The sequence below is a fragment of the Salvelinus fontinalis genome, chromosome 3 (assembly GCF_029448725.1).
Source record: "Salvelinus fontinalis isolate EN_2023a chromosome 3, ASM2944872v1, whole genome shotgun sequence".
Taxonomy (NCBI): domain Eukaryota; kingdom Metazoa; phylum Chordata; class Actinopteri; order Salmoniformes; family Salmonidae; genus Salvelinus; species Salvelinus fontinalis.
The window spans coordinates 56,096,110-56,115,540 of NC_074667.1; the positions used below are offsets into that span (position 1 = coordinate 56,096,110).

At 44.4% G+C, this 19,431-nt stretch overlaps 1 protein-coding gene and 1 pseudogene across 4 annotated transcripts in view; both read right to left on the reverse strand.

The window, feature by feature from the left end:
- Positions 1 to 320: 320 nt before the first annotated feature.
- On the reverse strand, positions 321 to 8,077 carry LOC129851152 (serine/arginine-rich splicing factor 6-like; annotated as a pseudogene).
- A 517-nt stretch (positions 8,078 to 8,594) lies between these two features.
- Positions 8,595 to 19,431, reverse strand: part of rassf5 (Ras association domain family member 5) — a 47,719-nt gene continuing 36,882 nt past the window's right edge. For 2 of the 4 annotated variants that reach the window (XM_055917485.1, XM_055917487.1), the window contains 4 exons: positions 12,038 to 12,148; positions 11,580 to 11,919; positions 11,342 to 11,457; positions 8,595 to 11,240 (listed from right to left, as the gene is read on the reverse strand). In XM_055917485.1, coding sequence (XP_055773460.1) covers positions 11,097 to 11,240; positions 11,342 to 11,457; positions 11,580 to 11,919; positions 12,038 to 12,148 — 711 coding nt within the window. In that variant the 3' untranslated portion in view covers positions 8,595 to 11,096. Of the gene's footprint in view, positions 11,241 to 11,341; positions 11,458 to 11,579; positions 11,920 to 12,037; positions 12,152 to 19,431 lie in introns of all 4 variants that reach the window. The other 2 variants (XM_055917484.1, XM_055917486.1) reach the window with 1 other exon arrangement.

The following is a 19,431-nucleotide window of genomic DNA, read 5'->3' on the forward strand; positions in this document are numbered from 1 at the left end:
ATAAATTGATTATTTATTAATTGAAGAGAAAATTGTGTAAATTCACAGAGAAGATTCTTGCATATGTAAAGCGCAATAAATGTATTCATGCTGGTGCTGGGCATCCAGGGAACTGACGCAAACTCGTTTGAACGCAACTGGTATTATCACTGTATACAGGTATTAATCACACCCAGATGGTGGCATGTATAGAGTATTGATATGCTTAAACTACTTGTCAAATTCAGGGGTGCATTCACCAAGAGAGCCCAGGAATTTTATAATGTAGCCTAGTTGTCTCAACATATTTCCTTTTGAAACATTAAATTAAACTGGACATATTATTTTACACATATGTATGCATGTAGATACTTAATTTATTGAAATAATTAGGTACATCTTATTATGGTGATCTCTTCAAATAGGACAGTCAAAGCCAAACATAAAGATGACCAAAAATGAGTGTATAAAATAAATAATTCAAATGCTGAGCTATATTGCACACTCAAAACAGATGTAAAATTACACAATTTTTCAGAGAAAGATGACATTTTCTTCCCAAAAAGATGTAAAAATTATTGGCATCCCTGAGAATCTTAAAATCTGCATTGACATTCTACTTTTTAAAGTGAATCACAGCTTAAGGAACTGTATTGTGACCTTGCACAGCGAGAACCTTGCCTGATAGTGAAAGCAAGTGAGTCTTGTCCCCACGCACAGTGAAGAAGATGGTTTGGGAGGCAAAGAAAACTAAAAGCGCCAAAGTTGGAGAACTTCAGAACTTGGTTGCATCTTTGGGTCTCCAAATCTACAATTAGCTGCCTCCTCCAATAAGACGCTACCTCCATAACAGCCAATAGACTCTTTGGAAGGGTTGGTGAGAAAAAAAAGCATTAATGGAGAGCAACCAACAAATGTATTGGCAGTTGGATTGGAAGCTGTGCTATGGTCAGATGACATGAAAATAGAGCTCTTTGGCCCCTCACCCCAGTGGTGGGTTTGGCATCGAAAGAAGGATGCATATGCAGAAAATAATCGCATACCTACTCTAAAATACAGTGGTGGATCTTTGATGTTATGGGGCTATTTTGCTTGACATTTTAGCCAAAAACCTGGTTGCCTCTGGCAGGAAGTCAAAACTTGTGGATCTTCGAGCAAGACAACCCCAAGCACACTTCAAAATCCACAAAGAAATGGTTAACAGACAACAAAAAATCTACATTTTGCATTGGCCATCTCAGTCTCCGGACTTGAACAACATTGAAAACCTATTGTTTGAATGGAAGAGGGCAGTCCATAAACGCAGACCAAAGGATATAAAGGATCTGGAAAAAATGTATGGAGGAATGGTCTAAGATCCATCCCAATGTGTTCTCCAAACTCATAAAACATTTTAGTGAAATTGTTTAGTGCCATTGCTCCCCTTGCGAGGAGCAAGGGGAGGGCGCCGGAGTATTGATTACTTGTTAAACAACAAAATATCTTTCTCTGAGCAATTCTATAGTTAAATAAAGGCTAAATTTAAAAACAAATAAATATAGTTATTTGTAAAAACTTTCCCATTTATTTGGAGCATGATTTGAGTGACTTGGAGCGGGATTTGAGTGACTTGGAGAGGGACTTCTTCCCAGATCTAGAACGGGATTTCTGGTTGGACCTGGAGCGAGAGCGTTGTGTACTACGAGAGTGTGACCTGTGGAGAACAAACACACAAATTAAAACTAGTTGTGTTACAATGACATTTCCTCTCTGGGATAAACTAAGTATTCATCTATGTAACTACTCCATTTACATTTAAGTCATTTAGCAGACGCTCTTATCCAGAGCGACTTACAAATTGGAAAGTTCATACATATTCATCCTGGTCCCCCCGTGGGGAATGAACCCACAACCCTGGCGTTGCAAGCGCAATGCTCTACCAACTGAGCCACACGGGACCAGCAGCCGAAGCCCCAGCCAGCTCCAGCCATGTGAAGTGGAGTTCTTTGGCAGGGCAGTTTTCTTTCCGTAAGCGAGACCTGGAGTGGCTGCCAAAACTTCTGCTCCTGCTGCGAGAGTGATGTCTGCTCCGAGACCTGGGATATCAAACACATTGTAAGCCTGGGTAACTAATCAGCTTTGGTACTAGAATGACAGCAAATTAAACATATCACCCCTTCCACAGGAGGGCCATAAGGACCCAACAGTTGCATTATGTGGTAAGCCCAGGACTATCCTGACCAGAAGCAGCTGCCAAAGTAGGAGCGTCGGTGGCAAGGCTTGTCCTCCACCAGGCAGATCTTCCTCCAGTTGATGTTGGTGCCATCCAGCCTGTCCAGGGCCCTCATGTCCGAGCGGGAGCAGAACGCAATCACCCCCTCGTTGGGCCGCTCCTTATGAGCGTCGGCATATGTCACCTCAACCGGCCTGGCGCATGAAGTCCTGTCAACCAAAAATATATTGTATAAATTAATAACAGGCACATTTTTTGTGCTTGAAACAAATAACTTGTTCTGACCCGTTTTCAGAGAAAGATGGAGGCTTGACACACAGTGCTCACCTTTAGGTCCTGCCAGCTGCAGCGACTGGAGGTTGTCCACAATAAGGCGGTACTCTGTGCGTACAGGTGGCCCATACTTATCCCGGCCAGTGGGGCTTCGGCTGCTGTAACCACTACCGTCTTTAAAAGAACATGGACAAGACCGTCAGTCAGTATGGCACAGCGGGGACTCATGGGGTCTACTAGAACTGGTCCTTGGACTTTTATTCCTATGTGGACCTATTTATTTTCACCTTTATTTAACCAGGTAGGATAGTTGAGAACAAGTTCTCATTTACAACTGCGACCTGGCCAAGATAAAGCAAAGCAGTGCGACACAAACAAAAGCACAGAGTTACATATGGAATAAACAAGCATACAGTCAATAACACAATAGAAAAGAAAAGGTCTATATACAGTGTGTGCAAATGGAGTAAGGAGGTAAAGCAATAAATAGGCCATAGTAGCGAAGTAATTACAATTTAGCAAATTAACACTGGAGTGATAGATGTGCAGATGATGTGCAAGTAGAATACTGGTGTGCAAAAGAGCAGAAAAGTAAATAAAAACAATATGAGGATGAGGTAGGTAGATTGGGTGGGCTATTTACAGATGGGCTATGTATAGTTGCAGTGATTGGTAAGCTGCTCAGATAGCTGATGTTTAAAGTCATTGAGGGAAATATAAGTCTCCAGCTTCAGCAATTTTTGCAATTTGTTCCAGTCATTGGCAGCAGAGAACTAGAAGGAAAGGCGGCCAAAGTAGGTGTTGGCTTTGGGAATGACCAGTGAGATATACCTGCTGGAGCGCGTGCGGGTGGGTGTTGTTATGGTGACCAGTGAGCTGAGATAAGGCGGAGCTTTACATAGCATAGACCTATAGATGACCTGGAGCCAGTGGGTCTGGCGACGAATATGTAGCGAGGGCCAGCCGATGAGAGCGTACAGGTTGCAGTGGTGGGTGGTATATGGGGCTTTGGTGACAAAACAGATGGCACTGTGATAGCAAACTGGATGCGGTCTGAGTAGAGTGTTGGGGGATATTTTGTAAATGACATCGCCGAAGTCGAGGATCAGTAGGATAGTCAGTTTTACTAAGGTATGTTTGGCGGCGTGAGTGAAGGAGGCTTTGTTGCGAAATAGGAAGCCGATTCTAGATTTAATTGTGGATTGGAGATGCTTAATATGAGTCTGGAAGGAGAGTTTACAGTCTAGCCAGACACCTAGGTATTTGTAGTTGTCCACGTATTCTAAGTCAGAACCGTCCAGAGTAGTGATGCTAGTCGGGCGGGTGGGTGCGGGCAGCGAACGGTAGAAAAGCATGCATTTAGTTTTACTAGCGTTTAAGAGCAGTTGGAAGCCACGGAAGGAGTGTTGTATGGCATTGAAGCTCATTTGGAGGTTTGTTAACACAGTGTCCAAAGAAGGGCCTGATGTATACATAATGGTTTAGTCTGCGTAGAGGTGGATCAGGGAATCACCTGCAGCAAGAGCGACGTCGTTGATATATTCTGAGAAAAGAGTCGGCCCGAGGATTGAACCCTGTGGTACCCCCATAGAGACTGCCAGAGGTCCGGACGACAGGCCACTAGCTCCCTAACATGATTGTACTAATGAGTAATGAGGTCTAACATTGCCTTGGTAGAGGTAGTAACACATTCAGCCAATGTCCATCTGAGCATCAAAACAGTCACAGGGAATGGACAGCATTCCTGCTCTTTGCATACAAGCTCAAGAAGAGAAATGCCTATTTCCTTGATTCAACCTCAATTTAACATTTATTTTGCTGTATAAAATACAAAAAAGTAAACATCACATCAACCAAACAACAATACTAAAAAAGAGGGGTATCTACGACTACCAACTGATACCATAGAAGCTGACAGAAATCTACCACTGTACAGATATCCTATGACTTACAATGGATGCAAACTGCTCTCGTTTAATAGTTAGCTAACATACAACATATTTTTTTGGCTTTAACCTTTTGCGATATTTATTTTTTAAACAGAAAAACCAATGGGATTCCTCACCATCACCTTTGTCTATTGGCAAAAGGCTGCCGTCATCATGGCTTCCGGTAAGGTCAGCCAAGAAGTCATACGTCAAAGGTCACACACACATTAAGGTGAAAGCCAAGGCAAAACGGGACAGGCAATCATCTTCGCCTCAAGGAACACGAACTCTTGCCTGCAGTGGCCTCTTTCAAATTGAAACATGAAGGACTTTGTTAATGTTGAAGTCAAATGATATACTGAACATATTGCATCTTCATATATCCTTTAGTTTACATCACAGTTGGGCTGTTTACACACACACAAATTAAAAAGACTATTGAGTGTGTTCCAATGCCATAAAGCAAGCAACACAGCTGAAATTTAAACACCACATCTAACACCCCCAACCCAAACCCTACGTGTTCAACAACAGCATCAAATTGTGTTTTTCACGGGATAAAAGATCAGCAATGGCTTGAGAGGAAATTTCAGGCAACAAGACATTGAATACATCCCAAACACTTTCTAACATTTAATGAAGTTGCAAGTAAGCATTTTGTTGGATGGATGGATACCATGCGTACCCGTACATACGACTAATACAACTTGAAACAATGTTGTGCTTGATTCAAATTGAATTTATATGGCTACAGAGGTATTATTTCAGTGGGCCTCCAAATTGCAAGGAACAGCCACAGAGAATAATCTAGTATCATTGGAAGAGCTATCGAAGTGTTGTGTTCATGACTTCACTGCCCCCTGCTGGAACTCCCCGTCATCATACCTGAGAAAAAAGTATGTGATGCATTTATACAAACGTAGAGAGTACACCTACTACGCCCACCTCCGCCACTATAACCCCCACCACCACGGTCCTTGCGTGGACCACGAGCATGCTCAATGATGACTCGTTCTCCGCAAAGGTTTTTACCGTTTAGCAAATAAACTGCGTCGTCGGCGTCACGCGTGTCATCGAACTCCATAAAGCCGTACCTGCAACATTAGGACGTGCGTGAGCGAGAAGACGGAGCAATGCTGACGACGGGTCAGTAGGTCTACTGTGTTGGCTAAATGTCAACAACAACAGCTGACAATCCAGCTACTAGTCAGCAGTCGCCATTTCGCCCATGCTAGCTAGCAACTTAGCCATTCTTCAGATCAACCTCCAGTAACTTCTAAAAAACATATGGATCTCTTCCTCACGAACATGATAACTCAATCTGCCGACGTACATACGCGGCAATATTTGTAATAATATCCCCGAGTTTTTCAAGCTAATCGTAAAGTGTGCATTAAATTCTTCTTCTATGGTATTATGGGGTCTGGAAATGTGTTAAAGGTGCATGCTGCCACCTACTGTACGGGTGGTAAACGATAGAAAACATACCCATTGTATTGTAATGACCTGAGTAGATCATAAATGAACAATTGTCCAGACAGAGAATTGAGTTTGCGAATTGAAGGTTTATTAAACCAACTTTACATAGGCTACTGTTTGGCCGTAGCCCACGCCAAATAAATGGAAGATAACCCACAAGCCAATCGTGACCTTCTCTTGTGAAGCCCAGACGTAAGCTAGAGAACAAAGGCTAAACCTGGTCTTAACTTCCAATGCTCCATCCCCCTGCCCAACCCCCCTCCACGCCACTCCGCCAACCGCCAGGATGCCCGGCATCAGAACATTCCAGGCATTCCCGTGATTGGCAGATAGCAGGTTGATTGACATGTCGGACCCGGCGAACACTGGGTACTGGTCAGTACAACACAACCACCTACTAGCCTAACACATAACACGTGCGGGTCGCTACAGTATGAAAGGGGCGAAAAAAACGACATCATCCAAAATACAAAAATAGAGACATTAAAAAACATTCCACTCCTTCAGTCACATTCCAATTCAAGACATCCCTACACAGGCTCAACCCAAAAAGCGTTCTGCTGCAAATTTTCTCCGATTTTTTTCTTCCTTTGTGCTGTGCAGTTTATGAGCATTGCAATAAATGCTACAAAGTCTACCCTTTTCTCATGTAATATATCCAGGAGAGAACGACTGCCCTCTCTCATTGAAGTCACGGAAGTTCAAGGCCAACCGTGGTACTGCATGCATTGTTAGCAGAAAACAGGATCGCCCAAAATAGTGAATGGAAAAATGTCAATCTTCGTGTAAACAAAATGTTTAGAGGACACTCGTGGTACCAGTAATACACCCGATGTACGTCCTTGAACCGATTATTATAGAATTGCACACAGAAGAAGTTATAAGGATAATTTAGTTGCTAATGGCAGCCTGCACCACCCGGACGGCCTTCAACTTGAGTTATGTATGCTATGTTCAAAACAACTGGAAACTCTGAAATTTGAGACTTCCGACATCATTGTGTTCAATGCAACTGGGAACTTGGGGAAAAAAACTAGCTCTGAGTGGGAAAAAACTCTCAATAACAAGTTGGAAACTCTGGCATCTTTCTAGATCTCAGACTTTCCGGCCTTTTTTCAGAGTTCCCAGTTGTCTTGAAAGCAACATTACTCAATGAGAGGGCTAGCCTGGAACAACACTTCCTGGAGTAGCTCAAACTGCGCATGTTATTTCTCCATGAGACGCCATCTTAACTGACTTAATTTGGCTTCAATGTGCTATTGAGTTTTCACATAGGAATGAATGGTGTCACGTGATTGATGTTTTTGTCTATTCATAAATACCGTCATTAAATATATCAGGATCCTCAAATTTCTGAGGAAAAAAAACAATCACTGGTGCAGTCTCAATTACCATTGCGCCTTCAACGCCACTCGCTTCTTACACTCTTCTCACCACCTCCAAACGACCTCTATCTCCTTCACACTAACAAGGCAATCCAGGGACTCAGGCGCATGCTCGCCACCACAGTTGCAGCATATAACCTCAACTGGCATACGATATTCACCCGTTTTGCATTCACTTGGTACATGCTCAAATCTTTTGCATTCATCACACTGGATGGGCTTGTGCACAAAAGCTGTTACAGGTTATGTCATAAAGCCTGACTCATCAAAAAACAATACTATGGACGAAGTGGGTTTCCTTACTCCATCCACTATACAGGTCAGTCGACGTGCACCAATCACTTCACCTCCTTCTTCTTCAGGTATATCATCTGCATCCACTTCATGGCAACCCAAGAGATAACCACTTCATGGCAACCCAAGAGATAACCACTTTCATGGCAACCCAAGAGATAACCACTTCATGGCAACCCAAGAGATAACCACTTCATGGCAACCCAAGAGATAACCACTTCATGGCAACCCAAGAGATAACCACTTCATGGCAACCCAAGAGATAACCACTTCATGGCAACCCAAGAGATAACCACTTCATGGCAACCCAAGAGATAACCACTTCATGGCAACCCAAGAGATAACCACTTTCATGGCAACCCAAGAGATAACCACTTTCATGGCAACCCAAGAGATAACCACTTCATGGCAACCCAAGAGATAACCACTTCATGGCAACCCAAGAGATAACCACTTCATGGCAACCCAAGAGATAACCACTTCATGGCAACCCAAGAGATAACCACTTCATGGCAACCCAAGAGATAACCACTTCATGGCTACCCAAGAGATAACCACTTCATGGCAACCCAAGAGATAACCACTTCATGGCAACCCAAGAGATAACCACTTTATTAAGAGGCTTCAAAAATCCATACACAAAACATTCCATAAAAAAAATTTGAGGCGCAAAGCGCACTTCTTCTGTTCCACGAACATACAACAAATATATACTTATCTATAGTATAAATAATTCAGTTGACTTTCTCTCCAACTCTGCTTTTGAATGAGCACACCTCTGGAGCACACAGAAAACCATCTGGGACTCTTAATGAATGGAAGGGAAACTAAAAGAGGCCTTTTAGAAGGAGCTGGTTGAACTCTGGGGAGTTGCAGAACCACCACCGACAGAGAGGAAGCTGGCCTTGCGACTACATAAACAGGGACATAAGGCAACAGCACTGAGTGAACAGCACACATGAGATATGATATGAGTGTACCCAGGGGACTTTCCGGACCAGAACACAGTGAGAATGAACTCATAAAGGAGACCAGGGAGACTCATTAAAGGATGACATTTATTTCATTCTTCATTTTCTATACAGCTTTACAGATATCTATATACACATCTGATTATTCAGATAAACCAAACTAAGAGATTATTGGAAAGCATTGATTGCCCACATCCTCTGACACTTAACACCATGCCGAAAGGGGTGAACCATAAAATAAATAATACACACGCAGATGTAAGCACACAAAGACACACACACAATCTTAAGGGTTCCATCGTTGACATGTAGTCTGGTCTCAGATCTGTTTGTGTGGCTTCTATAAGCCCTGTGAGGGCAGGAATAAAACAGGGTTGATGAAGGGACTCTCGGCATCAGGAAGGCATGTGCTTTTGGACGATGAGAGAGACTGGAATACATAGATATGAACTATCATATAACATTTATACTATTATCTTCAGCCCAGACACACAAATTCAACTAACAATAGTTATAATCAATAATAATAATTTGTCCTCCAATGTTTACATATATACATATGCATCACACTCAGATAAACATTAATTGTATGATCAAATTCCCTTAAATTATATTTTAAAAATCCCTAATTTCATGCTCCTTCTCTAGGATACTATACAGACTGGCAGACCAATCTGTGGCCAGAATCAGTGTGCAAAAAACTTTTTTCCTACAATACGTCATCTTTTCAGTCAGGCATATCCCACTGCCCCTGTCCCTCTTAACTTTGGTGTGATCACCAGAATGGGGTTTCTCAGCTCAATGAACTATAGGAACAGGAGTTTTTCCTAACTACATGAACTGACCAGGAATAACTCCTGGCAGATGACCTTTTGACCCTCAATCAGTGTTTGAGCATCAGTTCCTCATTCACTCGGTCCTGTAACAGTCGGCTCAGTAGCAGGGCTTCAGGGGCCTGTCACAGCAGCACAGAGTGGCTGGCTCTAACAGGCCTCTAACAACAGTAGCTACAGCTGCATACCTTCTCCACAGACACTGGGAACAGCAGCAAAGCAGTCTCCCATCAGGAGAAATGTACATTTCCAGGTTAGGGGTCAGGAGATAAAGGTCATGGGTTATTGATGAGGGAAGGGTGACGTGTATATGAAGAGTCAAAACATCAACTGTTTGTAAATGCCTTAAACACCAGCAGACGATTCATGCAATGAAGGAATCGACTGATCGTTTACATACGGTATGCTTCTGTAGGATGGGTGAATGAATAACGGGTACAGAAGACATAGCTTCTGTAGGATGGGTGAATGAATAACAGGTACAGAAGACATAGCTTCTGTAGGATGGGTGAATGAATAACGGGTACAGAAGACATAGCTTCTGTAGGATGGGTGAATGAATAACGGGTACAGAAGACATAGCTTCTGTAGGATGGGTGAATGAATAACAGGTACAGAAGACATAGCTTCTGTAGGATGGGTGAATGAATAACAGGTACAGAAGACATAGCTTCTGTAGGATGGGTGAATGAATAATGGGTACAGAAGGCCTATGTCTCTGTTTATGTGAATGCAGTCAGGGTACTCAATGTCTATCTGAAGAGACTAGTGTCTATGGGAATAGCATCTATTTATGATATACACGTCTATCTGCACAACACCTCCCACACTAGCATGGTTACCCATGTAGATGGAGATGCAGGATTAAGTGAAAGTTAGCCGCCTGAGATAGAGGGGTTATTCCAGCGCTGATTAAATAAATTAGGATAGAGAGCTCAGGTCTTCTTCTGTTGCCTCCTTAGCTCAGCAGAGCAGTTCTATGAGAAACACTGGTGTACATCCCTGGGACTGATATGAGAGGAGTCTGAAGATGAAGACGAACATAGCTTTACCCCAGCATCCCAACCCAAGCATACCCACCCGTCTCCTACCCTCGACCCTGGACAGAAGGCATGCAGGGACAACCTGAGAGTTGATATCGTAAACATCAAGTAATGGAACATTCCAAATGGTCCCTGGAGCGTTGTTTGGAGCGTTGTTTTGAATGGTAATGTCTGTTCTAGTCCATCTGAATCTTTATGCAGGGGCGCTGGGGCAGATAGAGCAGGGTGAGACTCATGCCTTAGTAAATACATAAGTAAGTAAATAAGTAACACTTGCAGTAGCAGTAGCAGCAGTATAATCTTAAAAACATAATCAGACCAAACGGAGATTCAATGTAACATTAGAAGACTCATCAGGTCACATTGTCAGACCAAAATGAGATATCTGAGCCCAATGAAGTCACAGGGTCTGTCAGATCAGCGTGTCTTTCACCTCCCAGGGAAACACTGATTATGTTCCAAAATCCTGCCCACTCGCCCGTTAATCAGTCCCCTTTTCCCTTTCCATGCTTTCTCAACCCCTCCTCTCTTCTTAAGGGGGGGTGAGGAGGGAGGGATGGAGGGGGGCTGACCGTGTAATGAGGGGAGAATAGTAGTCTGTGAGCTTCAGTGGTCTCCTGTCTCTCCCTGGGTCAACAGAAGGGTGAGGGTTGAGGGGTCAGGGTGAGAGATTAGGGATGAGGGATCAAGGGTGAGGGATCAGGGTTGATGCTCGCATAGTGCCTTCTGCAATATCTGTCGGTAAGCTGTGAATCTCTGCTCCACCAATCGCACACGCTCAGTCTCCTCCTTCTCCAGAATCACCAGGAAGTTCTGCAGCTCAGGAACTGAAAACGCATGCCACTGAGAGGAAGAGAGAGAGATATATTAGTGATATTAAAGAGAATGGTTTTAGGACACACAGTATGTGTGTGTATGTGCATGTGTGTGTGTGTTTGTCTTACCTCAACCTCTCCAGTCTCGTTCTCCTTGAGGACAAAGCTGAGCAGCTCAGGGTCTGGCCCTGCCACCAGTCTCAGAGAGAGAGGACACTCCACCAGAGGAAGTTTCTGGAACAGATCTACTCAGACACACAGCAAAGGAAAGACACATCAGTTTCCACGTCCAGGCTATTAGCATATTATCAGATATCTTCAGACCTACACTCAGTAGGACCAGAATGTATATGTGTATATAACTCACCCTGTCCATCGCGGTGTGTCTGTCTGTACAGGGCAAACTTGCGTGGGTTATCCAGCACCATAAATTTCTTCAGCAGGCCCTGTATGACCTCCCTGACCGTGGTAGTACTACTAATGTGGAGTTGCTTCGCACAGTCACTGGGAAGGTAGAACGACGTCCGCTTGTCACTCAACCCCGCTCCCTCCCCCTCCTGGCCCTCTGACACCGTCATTGGCCGACCGCGTCTGTCTGGCTTGCCTGACTGTTCCTCTAATCCCGCACCCTCCACAGCAAGCACCGTGACTGGCCGACTCAGCCTGAGGTGGACCTTAATGAAGCCAGTGTACAAACCATCAGCAGCCTGAGTGCGAGAGAGAGAGTGAGAGAGAGTAAGATGCCTGTGTGTCAATTTTGGTAAATTCAGATTCAATACTTCACACTAGTACCTATGTGTATATGTAACGTGTTGTCGCACTCACCAGTTTCATGCCATTCTCTGAGACGTTAGAGTTGTAGTCCTCTATCCTGGCCCGCACCTCTTTCTCTGACAGAGCCTTGGGCCCTGCCTCCTGTTCCTCTCTGACCTCATTCTGCTGAAACACACAGAGAGATTCAGACAACAGGCTGTGTGAGAAACAGGAACTGCAGTACAGGGGGAAGTTGAGAAAGAGAGCAGTCATTTTGACTTAGACCCGAGGACACCTTGACTTCCTCTCGGATGGTTTCATGACGTTTCCTCTCATTCGGCTGCTATCACTCTAAACAGCAGAGGGTGCTAACACACTGACACAGGAGTTTCCACTCACTCTCTCAAGAACACACACACACACACACAACTGACTTCTGGACATTGCCTATTGGGCTATAACATTTATAGAATGTTGCGTGACTCTTCATTTTTGTCTCCCTCTCCCCTCCTCCCTTCATTCTCCCTGCCCTCCTCCCTCCTCCTCCTCCCCAACCCATCCTCTTCCTCCCCTCCACATCCTCCTCCCCTCCCTCCCTTCATTCTCCCTGCCCTTCTCCCTCCTCCCTGCTCCTCCCCAACCCATCCTCCCCTCCCTCCCCTATTCTCCTTCCCCTCAACCTGTCCTCCCTCCCTCCTCCTCCCTAGCCTCCACTCATCCTCCCTCCCTCCACTAATCCATCCATCCTCCCTCCCCCTACCCTCCACCTGTTCTCCCTCCCCTCCCCCTTCTCCCCCTTCTCCTCCATTTGTTCTCCCTTCCCCCATCCTCCTCCTCCTCCTCACCTCCCTCCACCCATCCTCCTAAACCCAGCATGACTGTCTACCTCTGTGTCACTCTTTTTCTCTCCCTCTCCCTTCCCACTCTCAGACACAGTCAATGTGACAGCTCCAATCTCTCCCACTGCTAGAGCCACGGAAAAGCACAAAACTCCACCTCCCCCATGCAGTGTAGGACTCATCTTGAGACTCACTCATCATGAGGTTAGGGGAGAGAAGGGAGAATGAGAATGGGGGAGAGAAGGAGAGATGAGGAGGGAAGAGTGGAGGCATGGTTGCTGAGCAACACAGAGTTTGACTGGGTTATTTCTAGATGCATCCTCTGATGCTGTTTTGCTTCTTCTCCTCCTTTTCACTCTCTTCTTCTGGGACTTCGGTGGTGTGAGAGAGAGAGAGAGGGGCAGACCGAGAGAGATAGAGATGGATCGAGAATGCAGAGCAGGAATCATTTATGTATGGGAGTGCTCAGGGCGTGAGGGGAGCGTGTCTGCTTCATTCAGTACAGTCGCCTTGTCCATTGTGTGTGTGCAGCATATCTTTGCTTGCATAAGCAGAGACAGGGAGCAGGATCAGTCTGAACAGGATGTTGTCTCTCATTTCTTCACTCTGCTCCTCTCCTCCACCATGAATATGAACAAGGACATCTTCTTGGGTGGAGAAGACATGTCTGTTGTGTGTTCAGTGTGTGTGCGGCACCTTTCCATGGCAGGGTTTAATGTGCGTGTGTGTATTTATCTGAAGGAATGAAGTGAGAATGAAGTGAGAATGCAGAGGGAGTTTGGGCAAACTGGTCTAAATTAAAGGTCGACCGATTATTTTTTGTTGTTGTTGTAATAATGACAATTACAACAATACTGAATGAACACTTATTTTAACTTAATATAATACATCAATAAAATCAATTTAGCCTCAAATAAATAATGAAACATGTTCAATTGGGTTTAAATAATGCAAAAACAAAGTGTTGGAGAAGAAAGTAAAAGTGCAATATGTGCCATGTAAAAAAGCTCACGTTTAAGTTCCTTGCTCAGAACATGAGAACATATGAAAGCTGGTGGTTCCTTTTAACATGAGTCTTCGATATTCCCACGTAAGAAGTTTTAGGTTGTAGTTATTATAGGAATTATAGGACTATTTCTCTCTATACCATTTGTATTTCATTAACCTTTGGCTATTGGATGTTCTTATAGGCACTTTAGTATTGCCAGTGTAACAGTATAGCTTCCATCCCTCTCCTCGCTCCTACCTGGGCTCGAACCAGGAACACAACGACAACAGCCACCCTCGAAGCAGCGTTACCCATGCAGAGCAAGGGGAATAACTACTCCAAGTCTCAGAGCGAGTGACGTTTGAAACGCTATTAGCACGCACCCCGCTAACTAGCTAGCCATTTCACATCGGTTACACCAGCCTAATCTCGGGAGTTGATAGGCTTGAAGCACAGCGAAGAGCTTCTGGCAAAACGCAGGAAAGTGCTGTTTGAATGAATGCTTATGAGCCTGCTGCTGCCTACTACCGCTCAGTCAGACTGCTCTATCAAATTATAGACTTAGTTATAACATAATAACATACAGAAATACGAGCCTTAGGTCATTAATATGGTCGAATCCGGAAACTATAATCTCAAAAACAAGACGTTTATTCTTTCAGTGAAATACGGAACCGTTCCGTATTTTATCTAACGGGTGGCATCCATAAGTCTAAATATTCCTGTTACATTGCACAACCTTCAATGTTATGTCATAGTTACGTAAAATTCTTGCAAATTAGGCGGCCCAAACTGTTGCATATACACTGACTCTGCGTGCAATGAACGCAAGAGAAGCGACACAATTTCACCTGGTTAATATTGCCTGCTAACCTGGATTTCTTTTAGCTAAATATGCAGGTTTAAAAATATATACTTCTGTGTATTGATTTTAAGAAAGGCATTGATGTTTATGGTTAGGTACACGTTGGAGCAACGATACGCACTGCATCGATAATATGCAAGGCAGGACACGCTAGATAAACTAGAAATATCATCAACCATGTGTAGTTAACTAGTGATTATGAATGATTGATTGTTTTTTATAAGATAAGTTTAATGCTAGCTAGCAACTTACCTTTGCTTCTACTGCATTCGCGTAACAGGCAGGCTCCTCGTGGAGTGCAATGTAATCAGGTGGTTAGAGCGTTGGACTAGTTAACCGTAAGGTTGCAAAATTGAATCCCGAGCTGACAAGGTAAAAATCTGTAGTTCTGCCCCTGAACGAGGCAGTTAACCCACCGTTCCTAGGCCGTCATTGAAAATAAGAATGTGTTCTTAACTGACTTGCCTAGTTAAATAAAGATTAAATAAAGGCGTAAAAAAAACAGCCAAATCGGTGTCCAAAAATACTGACTTCCGATTGTTATGAAAACTTGAAATCGGCCCTAATTAATCGGCCATTCTGATTAATCGGTCGACTTCTAGTCTAAATGTCAGAAACTGACCATTTCTAAAGGACCACGAGACTAAACACCACTTTAACACAAAGACAGTTTACAGTTTAGTCATTTAGCAGACGTTGTTATCCAGAGTGACTTGCTCAATGACACGTCAACAGATCTTTCACCTATTCAGGTCGGGGACTCAAACCAGCAACCCTTCAATTACTAGTCCAATGTTCTTAAACCGCTAGGCTACCTGGTGCCCCCAAATACCTTGAAACAGCATGAAAATCCCTGTGACACAGAAGCTAGAGGATTGGCACAGCATTATTATGCATTATAACACAATGTCTGCAGTTAGTGTGCATATTCATATAGCTTGCTATTTGGCATGGAGAAGCACTTTGAAGACGCACACCTGCCTCACACATAGGCCTACATCTGTCTGAATACAGATGTGCTTGGAGGAATGTGTGTGGTGGATTCAAGGGTCACCGTTGAAAAATCCTCCTTCACTACTTCTTAGTTCTTGAAAACAATCAAATCTCGCAGGAATTCCTGTGTTTGTGTCTTAATGTTTGCTAGCTGCTAAATATAGTGCCTTCCCTCCCCTTTGTGTATTCCTATAGAAGAGAGAGTGACAATGGAGTAGTAGGACAATACTGACCCTTCACCCTTGCCGGTCCACAGCCCACCACACCCACACAGAGCTCAGGGACAGAGAAAGCGAACCAGGAGAGAAGACCCACAACCAGACCCACAGGGCTCCCAGGAACATCCCCAGTCAGGGAAAGTGCACATGACATGGCTCACACATGAGATGCTGCTGTTGTTCTCACGTTGACAGGATCAGACAGGGAAGGTCATGTGATCACTCAGGGGAATGTTACAGCGGGCAGACACACACACACACAATCATGCAATCCATGGCCTACCCTGTTTTGACTGGACAACTGTCTGACCTTAACTGTCTGAGCGGCATGGTGGTTTAGCTTTACAAGAGATACAGAGGAGACCTCTAAACACATACTTCCAGACACAGCACAGACCAGCAGATTACACTTCACACAGCTAGGGAACATTCTAGAACCCCTCAATGGGAAAACACAGTGTCATCCGAGGCTGCAGTGTCACCCCAGAAACACCACGAACAGATTCAGGCCTTTTACTGTAGCCTATGCGCCACACACACATTCAACATTTACTCAACTTTCCCCACAACCGTAATAATGTAAGTGAAGTGATACAGAAAGTTCCAGCACTTCAGTGTCTGCGAGCATATGTGTCATAATACTTGACTACCTAACTCTAACCTGAGCTGCACTCTCTTCTCAGACTGCGTCTCAGAACGTCAGTTCGACACGTCATCTTTACCGTAGCAACACCAAATTCCTCTTGCGGTATGATGGCGGTCTACCAAACCATTGATCCCTGAGCAAACTGCTGCGGTAGAAGAAGCACACAGGAGAGGAGACACACTTAGCTCCCCATCTCTCTGATAGCCAAATTAACTACTGTAGATGAGCTGTCACAGCTGAGATAACAATGAGCAGTGAAGATTACATTAGACAGGGAGGGAGGGATGGACAGAGAAAGATTGGGAGATGAGTGGTGTGAAGAGACAGGCACAACTCTGTGTGGAAGATATAACCCATGCCTCATTTCCTCTTTACCAGAAGGCAGATATCGTAGAACGTGGTTTTTGTGTTTCGTGGTGCATGCTTCTGGTTTCATACCTTCATTCAGTGTTATATCTGCCCCTCCCTCAATTCCAACCTCCAGTCCACCCTCATCCCACTCTCTTCTCCTGTTATCAGAAAGCGCCAGGCACAAATATACACACAGTCTCTCTCTGTGTGTCTCTCCTTGCTTTACACCCAAACAGACGCCTCAAGTCCTCGACTGGCAGCTTAATTAAATATTTGCCGAAAAACACCAGTCTCAACGTCAACAGTGAAGAGGCGACTCCAGGATGCTGGCCTTCTAAGCAGAGTTATAAAGAAAAAGACATTCTCAGACTAGCCAATAAAAATAAAAGATTAAGATGGGCAAAATAACACAGACACTGGACAGAGGAACTCTACCTAGAAGGCCAGCATCCCGGAGTCTTCACTGTTGATGTTGAGACTGGTGTTTTTCTGGCCATTTTGAGCCTTTCTAAGGACATTTCTAAGTGACCCTAAACTTTTGAACGGTAGTGTGTATATATTTAAAAATAATATAATGGCTGAGGAATAATAGTAGATCCTGACGTAGGGTTTCCCACATTATGGTCAAGGTTGGGGTTTGAATAGCTGATTCCAGATATGTGGCTGGCGCCATTGTAGACAACAGGAAGAGTAAAGTGACACACACAGGGGAGGACTGGCCATCTGGCATTTCGGGCAAATGTCAGACGGGATGGTCAATTTTTAGCCCAGTGGGCCTGTCTAACTTGGGCTTTCAGCACAAAATTATCCTTAGCTGGCTAATAACGGGGGCCTGGTGTGTTAAAAATGCCAGGGACGATTTTCAGTCCCAGTCCGCCCTTGCAACACAAACATTAGTGGATTATGTCAGTGAGTACAGGAAGACTGTGGTTTTCGTATATATTTGCGTGTCTGTTTTTCATATTCAATCGCTAGTGGGCGACAGGGTGGTTTTCCTGTACAGGGAGACTGTTTCTACAGAAGTACTAGAGCACAGCAATCATTATTGCAGTATATGGGGAATTGGTACCTTTCAGTCATGGTTTAAGACTGGGTCTTTTGTTTTTGAGTCACAAGAGTCTCCACCCTGGCAACCCAAACTACACAAACAGACAAACACGGGCCGGGTCTGAATTATTTTGTGACTGTGATCTTTCCGAAACCAGAGAGCAGAGCCACCGCGGGTATTAAGATAACACTGACAAAGGCCTCTGTGTAAGTGTCTGTGTACGTGTCTGTGTATGATTGACTCTAAAACAACAGAATCTCTATGCCCTCTGTTCTAATCAGCAACAGTTTCCTCCATAGGCTGTAATATGTGTGTGTGTAGGTGTATGTGTGTATGTGTGGGTGTGTGTGCATGTACGAGTGTGTACAGTATGTGAGAGAGAAGGTATTGCAGTCCATTAAAAGCCTTGAGAACAGTCTCCCAGTGGGTGTGTGAGAGTAGAGTGTGGAGGCGTTTTCTGCACAAACATGTTGAACCCAGTGCCATTTATTTAAATCCATGGCTCTGGTAGTACCTACTATTCTGTAAATCTGCAGCTACACAGTTACAGTCCTATGTTATACAACTGACTACTATTCATATGAACTAACAAACAAGCCCCAAACATTCCCCTCTCTGGCGGAAGATGGCACCACCGCTGTGTAAAACTGAAAGTGTGTATATGTGTGTCGTGCGGAGTTCTAACTCCAAGCAGAATCAGTGAGATCCGCTGTTGCTACGGTTACCTTGTCCAGCTGAACTGTTCTAAGAGAAAAGAAAGGGAGAGAGAGAGAGCGCGCCCTTAAGAAAATATCACAATCAAGGACAGGTGTGTGACTATGTAACTAACTATCCTGTTACTAAGGAAACAACAGCTGATGGAACCATTAACATATTGCTCCTATACAGCCCTTTCAGATCTAAGCCATGAAAAATTGTCCAAGAGGGTCTCGCTCCTACAAGGCTGCATGGATAGCTGATTGATTATATGACAGAAGGAACACAGGCAGAAGGATCTCTGCCACACATGTAACCGGTGTGAAATGGCTAGCTAGTTTGCGGGGTGCGCACTAATAGCGTTTCAATCAGTGACGTCACTCGCTCGGAGACCGTGAAGTAATTGTTCCCCTTGTTCTGCAGGTTTTGTGGAGCGATGGGTAACGGTGCTTCGAGGGTGTCAGTTGTTGATGTGTGCAGAAGGTCCCTAGTTCGAGCCCAGGTAGGGGTGAGGAGAGGGATGGAAGCTATACTGTTACATCGATGCTGTTGACCCGGATCACTGGTTGCTGCAGAAAAGGCAGAGGTCAAAAGGGGGGGTGAGTGTATCCGGTGTGAAATGGCTAGCTAGTTAGCGGTGTGCGCGCTAGTAGCATTTCAGATCGGTGACGTCACTCGCTCTGAGACCATGAAGTAGTTGTTCCCCTTGCTCTGCAAGGGCCGTGGCTTTTGTGGAGCGATAGGTAATAATATTTTGTGGGAGATAGTAGGGGTAAGGAGGGGTGAGGAGATGAATGGTAGCAATACTGTTACACACACACA